The sequence below is a fragment of the Elephantulus edwardii genome, unplaced genomic scaffold (assembly GCF_000299155.1).
Source record: "Elephantulus edwardii isolate Elephantulus edwardi_28Jun2011 unplaced genomic scaffold, EleEdw1.0 scaffold00576, whole genome shotgun sequence".
Lineage (NCBI taxonomy): Eukaryota > Metazoa > Chordata > Mammalia > Macroscelidea > Macroscelididae > Elephantulus > Elephantulus edwardii.
In genome coordinates this window covers 1-12,363 of record NW_006400326.1, presented here as the reverse complement: position 1 = coordinate 12,363, position 12,363 = coordinate 1, and the positions used below count along the sequence as shown (strand labels likewise).

Below are 12,363 nucleotides of genomic sequence, written 5' to 3'. Positions count from 1 at the left end.
CTTCCAGAAATAAAAACTAATCAATTACTGATTATCAAAACTTAAAAAGCAATTGGATTGAGAGGATTCTCACAACAGTTATGGAATCACAATTTTAGAAAAGCAAAATTATTTGTAGAAATTGGTCCACAGAACATGGAATATCTTAATTCCTCTTATTTCAACCTCTATAATTTGACTCAAACGCTCTTTAAACTGATAAAGTGACTTTACAGTATATACTTTGTAAGACAGCAGGCAAGTCTAACACAGAAGAAACTATATAATGGGGCACAGGGGATGACTTTTGTGGCACTGTTCCGTTTTTATTTATCCAAACTGTTGCTTTCAGTCCTGCGTTGAGGCCGCCTTGTATATCGGTTTCTAGCGTGTCACCAACCATCACACAGTCTTCGGGTTGTACTCCAAGGAGATGACAGCAATAGTAAAATATGGAAGAGCATGGTTTCTCCTCTTTTTGTTCTCCACCTACAACAACAGCATCAAAATAGGACTCACAGGCACAAGCCTCAATCTTTTCCCTCTGGGTCTGCCTGTCTCCGTTGGTTAACAGAAGCAGGCGGACCTCCTTTCGAAGTTCAGTAAGCATAGTTTTGACATCTTCTTCCAAGGTCAAATGCTGTAAACGGGTAGATTTCCATAGGAAATAGCATTCTTCAGCCAATTTCCTATTGGCTGCACCACCTTTTGTTTCCTGGATTGCTTCTTCCCAGAATGAAGTTCTTAGTTCAGTAATGCATGTATTGAAAGGATAAAAACCTTCCTTGCTGAGTTTAACTTGAACTTTGTCACAGATGATCTCGGCTGCTTCTTTGTAATCATATTTTGATTTTAAGAGCTTTATCACCTAAATGAAGAAAAATTACTCCATTAACACATTTCATATCTTTAACAGTTATACCCTGAGAAGAACCTAGAGCAGAAAGTGGCTAAGAAATTCTAACTCCAACTCTCTACCTTAATTCTAATATCACACCATTTCTGGTCATGATTAGCTTTATTTTAAAAGAACAAAACAAAAAATGCCACAATCTAACAGAGGTCTCTAGTAAAAAAATACCTTTATAAAAATTAAATCTTAAGATATTTATTTTTATAAAAAATAATTTTACATATTAGGTTTGAATACAAAATATTCTTCTTCTGTTGTTATATGCTGTCAAGTTGGAACCAATTTATAACTGACCCTCCAGTGAGTTTTCAGAGGCTGGGAGATTGCCCACCTTTCTCCTGCGATGTAGCCTTTGGGCTGGTGGTGCTCCACTGGACGACCAAAGATTCCCTTCATATTTGGCAAATAAAAATTCTCCATTCAGCAGTTTAAAATCTACTATCTTTCATTCTAAAGGGAATTATACTCATGTGGTGTATTATGTGTTCCACTGCTAACTGAAAAGGTCAGTGGTTGGTATCCACCAACTACTCTAAGAGAGAAAAATAGGCAATCTCTTCTCAAAAGATTTACATTCTTACAAATCGGAGAACTGTTGTAAGTCAGAATTAACTCGGTGGTCGAGAAGATATGAAATAAAATGTGTGTATTTTGGAAAACGTTTTAAATCCTGGATAACCTTACTTTTATTTTTCCCAGGGGAAAAAAAATATAAGGTTAGAATATTTCTCAATTACATTCATTTTACATCTTAAAGTCCTAAATTAATCATCACATAAAAGAACCATCACATAAAATTCTATACTTTTAAAAATGTTTTCACAAATCAAAATGAAATCGAGCATGCACTGTGTTTTCAGAGCCCAGTAAGTTTGATTTTGGACGTTTAAATGACTCAGGGCTTCTTTTTAATCTGATTTTTCAGATTCCAAATGGGGTGGGGGGGACGGAAACCAAGATGTTCTGAATTAACTTCTTTGTAATGCTTGTTCAAAATCCCTCATTAGAATTAAGCAAGCCCTCTCTGGTTTTTCCATAGCATTTTATCTCCCGCTTTCTAACATTTGATAAGGATTCTAATGTGGCAAGTGCTATACCAAATGCTTATACATACTATTTCTAACCTTGTCTACAACTATGAAATGGAGTTTCTTGTAGAAAAAAATGGAAACAGAAACTCAGATCAAACAATAAACAGTGTAAGAGCTCAGATTTTAATACATACCTCTTTTCAAACCCACATGATTGCCTTTTTACTAGTATTAACAGGCAGTGGAAAATAACTCCCTCGCCCAAAGGACATTTCATGTTGGGAAAAATCTCCACTATTTAAATGTTAGGTCAAGTGTAAGAACAGTCCTATAAAAACGAACCAGGGAAATGGACTGGAAGAAAGCTTAATTTAATTTTACAGGATAGTTGGACGAATTAGCATGGGAGGATGCAATCACTCTAGATAGAAGGAACTGCATAAACATACAGATGTTGGGAAAGCCAAGAAGCTAGAATGGAAGGCATATATGCTGGTCAAAGAGGCTGCATGAAACAGTTTGTAATAGGCCTTGAAACATACACAGTAAGTGATAATGCCCAAATCCCCTTGGCATTCATCATTCTCATTTATGCTGAAGGGGAAAACAAGCTTTGCAAGTCTGAACATGGTCATCCTTATTGAGAGCCCATTTCTGCTTGCTAAATCACTCCCTTATAACTTTTGAAGGAGTGGCCTTGTAAGTCTCACATCTTGGTCTTTGTTCATTAAACCCATTAAAAAACACACAAAATAAAAACCAAAACACCCAAAACCCACCACTAACACCAAAAGCTCTGCTTCCCACTGGGGGGGTGGGGGGCAGAGAATTCAACTACTTCTGCAATCATCTAAGATTCACCTATATTAAGCACACTACCTTCAAGTCAATTCTGACTTACAGCAGCACTCCTTTGGGGTTTTGAGACTGTAAATCTTAATGGAGGAGACTGTTCACCTTTCTCCAGTGGAACTGCTGCCTTTCAAGTTTGAACAACCAGAGACAAGCAACATGACACCGTTAGCAGTACTAACATGCTAAAGACTATGCCAGAGTATATCTCATATACTCGTTGTTGTAGTTAGTAACATCAAGTACAACTCATAACAACCCTATGAACAACAGATCAGAACCTTGCCCTATCTTGTGGCATCATCATGATCTCTACCATGCTCATGGGCACTTCTGGAGTCACTGTGTCAATCCATCTCACTAAAGATCTCCTCTCTGGCTGACCTTCTACCTTTACCAGCATGATGTCTTTTTTTCCTCATATGTTAAGTCTCCCTTAATAAACTCCATTACCAAACCTTGTTGTTGCCAGTTTCTTTTTTCAGTCTCTATCTCTGGAGTCAAATTTCAAGTTGCCCGCTCCATGCTGAAATACTAATCAATGGCTTCATAATGTTAAGTACTGTACATCTTTGCTTAAGGACTTTATTCAGTCACAGGCTTACACATCCACACAGACCAGGACCCACATATTACCACAGGAGCAGCCCTAAACCAGTAAGATGCAGAAATGGGTGAATTAAGTATATGAATTTACATTGCCCTTAGGTGGGACAACTGAAATTGACAGTTCTGCATACTGTCTCTCTGGGCTCCCCAAGTGTCTACACTAGTTAACTTGTTTGTACACTCACTCTGCATTGCTCATATGAAACTGTATAGACCAAGAAAAGAGTTGTCAGAACAGAACAAGCTGATCTTGCATGGTTTAAAATCAGGAAAGCTGTGTGTCAGGGTTGCATTCTTCCTCCACACCTATTCAATCTGAATACAGAGCAAATCATTTGAGAAGCTGGACTACACAGAAAAGAACGTGACTCACATTCTTCCTCCAGGACTAGAGGAAGACTCTTCAACAACCTATGTTATGCAGATGACACAACCTTGCTTGCAGAAGTGACGTCTTGGAAATACTTGCTGGAAAAAACGAAAGACCTTAAAGACTGATATTTAACTCACCATCAAAACCCCCAAAATCCTTACCACTGCACCAGCGGGTAACATCATAGTAGATGGAAGCTGTCAATGATTTAATTTTATTTGAATCCACAATCAACACTCATGGGAGAAGCAATCAAGAAATCAAATGGCCTCTCCAAAGTGCCAAAGACAGGATCAAGTTAAAGACTAACGTATGCAACTTAAAGTTGGACAATGAATAAGGAAAACAGACTAATGTCTTTGAAGAATACTGAATAGACTGGCAAAAGAACAAGCACGGTTTTGTTTTGTTTTTTAAAAATGACAGTGAAACAGAGTGCAAAGCTGGTAAAAAAACTTCATCTCATGGCATTCATCTCGACTGGCCCAAACCTGTTCGGGTCAGGAGCTCGGTTGGTGATATTATCTGAGTGAGGCGTGACAGCTTGTGGGCAATTCTGCCATCATTATCATTTTTATGACCTTTTTCTGGGTTTCAAAACACTGAATAAACATTTAGCACCCAGCTTCCAGAGCCTGCAAACAGCAAGACTATTAACCCTCCCCACACTGGCTATATCCCCGTTCCTCCTTGCCCATTCCTCAGGCAGTGGGTAGGAAAAAGTTCGCACAGCTTAGGGAAACCCCAGAGAATAGTGTGGGGGCTCTGGGGCCGCTTTGAGTCACCCGAATGTGCAGCGTCTGGGGCGACACTCGCAACTCTGGCCCGTGGCTGGAGCGGGGCAAGGAGAGCAAAGGCAGGAACGCACACGGTCAGGACGTTACCTCCAACATGCCTCTCCTGCTCGCCCCGGCCGTGTCAACAAGCGTGTTGTCCAGATCAAAAAACACTGCCTGCACCTGGCGTTGCCCCATCGGTTGCGCCACCACCTAGCTGGTAAAGAAGCAAAGGATACCAGAACCGAGGCGGAAAGAACGCGCCGGAAACGCGTGGCAGGGACAAAGGTCACCGCAATCCTCCCTGGAACTCCCGCGAGAGGTCGCGAGACCTGCAAACCAGTCCGCAAGGGGAGCTGCTGATCCTTGGAAATTCCTGGCGGGCGGGGAACGGCCTGCAAACTAGGGGCTATAAGGCTTGGACCTTGTTTTTACTCTGAATTGTCGGGTCGCGTGCGAGGCATAGCGACCCTCTGAACAGCAGATCTGAACCCTGCCCTGTCCTATGCCATCCTCATCTCTGACACATTTGAGCCCACTGCTGCAGTCACTGTGTCAGTCCACGGGGTTCAAGGTCTTCCTAGGTATCTTTATTCGGGGACACCCTGATAGTGCATCCGTAGGCTACTGGAAAGGTACTCGTCTTGAACTCACATAGTTAACTATTTGCAGGCTAATTTTTGTCGTTGCTCAGCTTAATGTTTTCCAGCTGTTTCTACATGGAGACATCAACTGCGACGAGGTTTTCTGCGCTTTCTGGCTTCCTCGTAGTGAGGCTAATGGTGACCCTCAGAAGCTGCCCTAATTTGAGAAATTTTATTACTCCTAAATGCTCCCTGAAAGAATTAGATTGACCAACAAATAGCAGGGGGCGGGGGGAGGAGTACCTACGGAAGAAAACTAGTACATACTTATTTTCAGAAATAAGTGAAATAAGTCAGTCACATTCTTAAGTCTAAATCCAGACTATGATACGCCAACATTTTTATTAAAGAATAATCAAAAGTTAAATGATAGAGCTAGCTGATGAGCATATAGAAAAACAAGCACTTCATACACTGATTTAGAACATGTAAAGTGGTGAGATGTCCTCTGAGAGTTAGTTATTTGACCAATACTGAGAATTTATATCTTGGATATACTTTTAAAAATGTGCTAATTGACCGTTGAACAATGTAAAGGCAAAACAATGTAGTTATAAATATATAATGTATAATATAATGTAGTTATTAAATATAATGTCAAGGCAAAACAATGTAGTTATAAATATATTTGTGTCCCTCAAAGTGTGTGTTAAATCTTAACCTTTATGCATGTGCATATAACCCCACTTGAAAGTAAAAAATTTTATTAATAACACCTTTTTGGGACAAGTGTTCTTTAGCTAATATTTTTTTATACTAGTTTATTTACAAAATTCTAATACATTGATCTTTTTTACCTATAAAATGAGCAGATCAAGCACAAAAGACAGCGAGCACAGTTAGGGAAAACCAGATGATACCTGGTAGGGAACAGAAAAAAAAAAAAAAGAAACAAGGACCTACCCCTACTACCCTACCCCTAGAGCTCAGAGAGAGAAAAGCCTTCCCCAGGCTTTCCTTTCCCCAGGCTTTTTCCCATATAAGAAATATGGATTTTTATTAGAGCTTAAAATCAGAGGCACGTTGTATGTGTGACTAGAGCAGCCTGAAAGTGGAGGCTTAACATGCATGTAGAATCCATGTTGGATTGGAAAAGCTGCCCTATCAGCCTGGCAGTGAAACTTGCAGGATATAATTTTTTTTTTTTTTTCTTCCAAAGAGATTTACACTGCTGTCAGATGGATTCAAGATGTGATGACTTATAACTGAACCTTTGTTTGCTTTGTTTTGCATTTTTACTTGTGATTTGAGTGAAATTTTGCAGAGCAGGTCTGTATTCCATTAACCATACAAACATTTTGTTTTAGAACTCTGATTACAGTCTCCATATTATAATTCGCATTTCATGTAGTTCTTATTTCCATTCATCTTTCAAGTTTCTTCCTGCCTTTACCAAGTATTCCTGGTCATATTGTATCCTTTGATTGTGCATGGTTGGTTGGGCTAAGGACTGTGTACCTACCTCACAGTGTTATTTTTCACCAGTAGGCCTGTCCATTGTTAAACTCAAAGCAGAGCCTTGGGCACGAGTTAATTTCCTAGGCTTAAAGGGTGGCTAAGGGCCATCGTCTCGGGGAGCTCCGTCAATCTCTATCAGAACAGTAACTCTGGCCGTTTTTGTGATTTTGAATTTTGCTCCACGTTTTCCTCCCATTCCTCCTCCAGCACCTTCTGTCGTGTTGCCTTTTACAGCACTCAGCACTGGTATCTGGACATCATTCGATTCTTCTAGCTTCAGGCTGAAGGTTGAGTTTCCATTTATCTTTTATTTTCTTAACTTTCCTTTAATCTAGATAGTGAACAATGAAGAATTGTACCTTCAGTGGTCACCCATAGACTTTTAAGTCCCTAATCACTACTTACCATGCAGAATGTACAACAATGGCTGTTATGCCTCCAAAGGATCTTAATACACAACATTATTAATGAATCTTTACAGCAGATTGAGAAAGCAACCTAAGGTACACCTGATCCAAGCAATGGTCTTTTTCCTCCGTATTTTTATATATTTATTTTCTAAATTTTACATTGGTTTGCTTACAAGGTTTGTATATATTTGTATTTCATACAATAATTCTCATTATGTTTTATAAAATTCTCATTACATCATGCCCATTGTTATGCTGTCTTTCCAGATCCCCTCCAGATGTTTCCTATTTCCTTTACCCCTCCACCACCCACCAAATTGTGCAACCCTATCATTTTCTCCATGCCCATCCTCACCCCTCTGTTCACACCCCTGCCACATCTGGATTCCCATACACGTTTTACTAATTCTTTTTCTATGTTTACAATAATGGTCCTATGCAGTAATTATCCTTATGAGATTGAGTTAGTTCACTCAGCATAATGCCCTCTAGTCTCTCCCAAGTTATGTAGTAATTTTTAAAATAATTTCTACTGAATGCTGTATATGTAATATTCCATCATGTGAATGTACCACAGTTTCTCAATTCACCCGATTGTAGTTGGACATTTGGGCTGTTTCCGTGTTCTTGCAGTTATGAATAATGATACTATGAACGTTCCTGTACAAATCTCTCTTTGTGTCTCAGTTCTAAGTTCCTTGGTGTATATTGTTAGCAATGGTATAGCCGAGTCCTATGAAATGTCTCTGTTCAGCTTTTTTAGGAAATGCCAAATTGCCTTCCAGAGTGATTGTACCATTTTATAATCCCACCAAAGTGTATGAGAGTTCCAGTCTCTCCACATCCTCTCCAACATTTATATTGCTTTTTGTTGTTATGTGTCACCGAGTCGATTGTGACTCATAGTGACTCTGTGTACAAAAGCCCTGAAACCTGCTTTGTCCTGTGCCAACTTTATTGTTTCTGACACACCTACTCTTATTACCGCAGTCACTGCATCAATGCATCTCATCGATGGTCTCCCTCTCTTTCTCTGTCTCTCCACCCTTCCAAGCATGATGTCCCTCTCCAAGCACTGCCCCTCCTTGCAACATGCCCAAAGTATGTCAGACAAAGCCTCAGGATCCTTGCCTCCAAGGAGCAGCCTTGGCTTCACCCTCTCTAGGACAAACCTGTTTGTTCTCCTGGCAGTCCATGGTATATTCAAGACTCTTCTCCAGCATCACAGCTCAAAGGCATCAATTCTCTTTCCATCATCCCTAAGACATTGTCCACCTCTGTGACACTTACGAAGCAAGCAATTACAAAGACGATGGCCTGCATCAGGCACAACTTAGTCTCCAGACTGACATTGTTGCTTTTCAGTATTCTGACAGCTGACTTCCACAGTGTAATTCATTGTTTGATTTCCTGGCTGCTGGTACGAAGAGTGTTGATTGTGGAGCCAAGCAAACTAAAGCTGTTAACAATCTCAATCACTTCACCCTCCATCATAATGCTGCCAATTGGCCCAGTGGTGAGAATCTTTGTTTTTTTGATGTTGAGCTTCAATCCATATTGCAGGCTGTTGTCCTTGATCTTCTGTAGAAAGCGCCTCACGTCCTTCTCAGTTTCAGCAAGGAGGGTTGTGTCATCTGCATAACGCAGATTGTTGATTAATCTCAGCCTCCCAGATGATCTGTTCTGCATATAGACTGAAAAGGTATGGAGACAGATACATCCCTAGCATACACCTTTCCCAATTTTGAACCATGTAGTGTCTCCTGTCTCTGTTCTGACGACTGCCTCCTGGTCCAAGAATAGGTTTCGCATGAGCATCATCAAATGTTCTGGGATTCCCATTCTTCTCAGAGTCAGCCACTCTTTGTTGTGATCCACATAGTCAAACGCCTTTGCATAGTCAATTAAACACGGGCATTCCTCTGGTACTTTCTGCTTTCAGCCAAGATCCGTCTAACATTAGCTTGATCCCTATTAACATAGCCTCTTCTAAACCCAGCCTGCACATCTGGCAGTTCTCTGTTGATGTACTGCTCCAGTCGTTTTTGGATAATTTTAAGCAGAATCTTGCTTGCATGTGATATTAATGATACTATTCGATAATTTTTGTGTTCAGTCAGGTCACCGTTTTTTGGAATGGGAACAAATATAGATCTCTTCCAGTCAGTTGGCCAGGTGCTTGTCCTTTAGATTTCTTGGCATAAATTGGTAAAAGCATCCAGGGCAGCATCTGTTTGTTGAAATATGTCAATTGGTATGCTGCCAATTCCTGAGGCCTTGGGGGTTTTGGTTTTTTTTTGTGTGTTGTGGTTTTTTGTTTGTTTGGTGTTTTGGTTTTTTTTTGCCAATTCTTTCAGATCAGCTTGAACTTCTTCCTTCATCACCACAGGTTCTTGCTCATACATTGTTTCATGAAATTCTTCTGTGTCAGACAATTCCTTCTGGTATAGTTACTCTGTATACTCCTTCTATCTTCTTGCAGTGCTTCTTGAATCATTTCATATTCTCCCCAAAGCATCCTTAAGTATTGCAAGTTGTGGCTTGAATTTATTTTTCAATTCCTTCAGCTTAAGAAATGCTACGCGAGTTCGGCCCTTTTGATTTTCTGACACATTCTCTTTGCACATTTCATTATAATACTTTTCCTTGTCTTCCTGAGCTGCCCTTTGAACTTTGAAATCTTCTGTTCAGCTCCTTAATTTCTTGATTTTTTTCCCCCCTTTGCTTTGGCTTCTTGGCGCTCTAGTGCAATATTCAGTGTCTCATCTGACATCCATCTTGGTGTTTTCTTCCTCTTCTGCCTTTGTAATTGCCTTCTGCATTCTTCATGCATGATATTCTTGATATCTTCCCACAGCTCATTTGGTCTTTGCTCATAAGTGTTCAAGGCCTCAAACCTGTTCCTGAGATGGTTTTGTCATTTTCCCAATATTGAGTCTTCCTATCCAAGAAAAGGGCACAGTTTTTCCATTTCATAAGGTCTTCTATTGTGTCTTACGGAAATGTTCTGTCGTTTTCTTTGTATAGGTATTTTGTACCTCTAGCAGGAGAGGAAGGCCCTCTATGAGGTGGATTGATTCAGTGACTGGGATAATTGGGATGGGAGTGTCAGAGACAGTGCGATTGGCACAGAACAGAGCGGAGTTTAGGGCAGTTGTACATAGGGTCGCTATGAGTCGCAGGCGACTCGACGGCACATGACAACAACAACAACAACAGTTAGGTTCTTGGAATCAGGAGTGCTATCCACTTCCTAAACAACATGCCTCTGGAAACTCTATGAACTTTCATAAAAGATGATAGTTATAGAAAGGCTTCAGGCCTTTTGTTCATAGGGTCACTATGAGTTGTGCTTGACTCGATGGCAATCAACAAAAAACAGTTAGGTTCGCTCCCAAATTGCGGTTGGCTATTATAAATAGTATTGCTTTCTTGGTTTCTTTTTCTGAGTTCTCTTCGTTACTGTAGAGGAATCCCACTGATTTTTGGATATTGATCTTATTATATCCTGCCACTCTACTAAATTGGACTACTAACTCTAACAGTTGTGGTGTTTTGTGTTTGGTTGTTTTTTGTTTTGTTTTGTTGTGGGTTTTTTGTGGTTTTTTTAAGTGAGTCTTTGGGGTTTTCTGTGTTCACAATAATATAATCTGCATATAGCGATAGTTTAACCATCTCTTTGCTGATCTGGATACCTTTTATTTCCTTCTCTTGTTGTATTGCCCTAGCAAGCAATTCCAATACAATACTGAATAATAGTGGTGACAGTGGGCATTTTTGTCTGGTCCCTTTTCTGTAGGAAAAAGTACTTAGTCTTTCTCCATTGATTTTGCGTATATATACTTTTCACTATGTTGTGGCAATTCCCTTCTATTCCCGTTTTGCTGAGTATCTTTATCAGGGATGGGTATTGTATTTTGTCAAATGCCTTTTCTGCATCAATTGCTGGACCATATGGTTCTCGTTATTTGCTTTGTTAATACGTTGAAATACGTTGATTGTTCTTCTTATGTCGAAACATCCTTGCATACCTGTTAGAACTCCCTCTTGGTCATCGTGAGTTATTGTTTTTAAGGTGCAATTGGAGTCTACTGGCTAGAATTTTATTAAGGATTTTTGCATCTATATTCATGAGAAATATTGGTCTGTAGTTTTCCTTGTGGTAATATCTTTTCCTGGTTTTGGTATGAGGGTTATACTTGCTTCATAGAATAACTCTGGGAGTGTTCCTTCTTTTTCAATGTTTTGAAATAGTTTGAGTAGAATCGGCGATAGATCCTCTCCAAATGTTTGGTAGAATTCAGCTGTGAAGTCATCTGGTCCGTGACTTTTCTCCTGGGGAAATCTTTTTATGACCTTTTCAAGTTCTTTTGTGATGAGTCTGTTCAAGTGTTCTAAATATGTCCTTTTCAGTCTGGTAGGGCGTGATTTTTCAGGAAATGTATCCCTTTCCTCTCGGTTTTTTAATTTATCAGAGTATACCTTTTCATAGTATTCTGAAATTATAAATTTAATTTCTTCTGGTTCTGTTGTGATGTCACCTCTATTATTTCTTAATTAAGTTGACTGTGTCTTCTCTTTTATTTCTTTTCTTAAGTTTGCCAGTGGTTTGTCAGTGCCATTGATCCTTTTGAAAAGCCTGTTCCTGGTCTTGTTAATAGTTTCAGTTGTTTTTCTGTTGTCTAGCTCACTGATTTCAGCTCTCATCCTTATAATTTCTTTTCTTCTAGAGGTTGAAGGATTAGATTATTGTTTGTTTTCTACTTGATTAATGTGTCGGCTTAGATCATTGATTCTTCTTCTTTCTTCCTTTTTTTTATGTGTGCCTATTGTCACGAACTGGCCTCTGAGGACTGCCTTAGCTGTATCCCAAAGGTTTTGGTATGTTGTATTTTCATTTCATTTGTATTAAGGAACTTTTTTTCTATTTCACTCTTTATACTCTTATAGCCCAATCGTGTTCTAGCAGAGAGCTCTATAGTTTCCATATGGATAGTTTTGTAAGCTTTACTCTTCTGTGGTTAATGTCTATTTTTATGGCACTGTGGTCTGAGAAAATACTTTGTGTTATTGCACTGTATTTGAATTTGTTGAGGCTTGTCTTGTGTCCTAATATAACATCAATTCTGGAGAATGTACCATGTGCACTTAAGAAGAAAGTGAATCGAATTTTAGTTGGGTGCAGTACCCTGAATACATCCACAAGGTCAAATTGACTGATTGTATAGTTTAGATTTTCTGCATCTCTGTTGAGTTTCTTTTGAGTTGACCTATACTCTGGTGATAGTGGTGTGTTGAAGTCTCCTACCTCTATTGTG

At 39.5% G+C, this 12,363-nt stretch overlaps 1 protein-coding gene across 1 annotated transcript; it reads right to left on the bottom strand.

Moving 5' to 3' along the window:
* Window positions 1–190: 190 nt before the first annotated feature.
* Window positions 191–4,731, bottom strand: LOC102848401 (N-acylneuraminate-9-phosphatase-like). The gene is made up of 2 exons (XM_006903347.1): window positions 4,642–4,731; window positions 191–847 (listed from the first exon to the last, which is right to left on the bottom strand). Exons 1-2 carry the CDS (start codon window positions 4,729–4,731, stop codon window positions 191–193), a joined length of 747 nt encoding a protein of 248 aa, XP_006903409.1.
* Window positions 4,732–12,363: the final 7,632 nt, after the last annotated feature.

Coding starts and splice junctions, on each gene's coding strand:
- LOC102848401 (XM_006903347.1), bottom strand. CDS start 4,731: ATGGGGCAACGCCAGGTGCAGGCAGTGTTTTTTGATCTGGACAACACG. Junction 848..4,641: donor GCAGGAGAGGCATGTTGGAG/GTAACGTCCTGA, acceptor TTCTTCATTTAG/GTGATAAAGCTCTTAAAATC.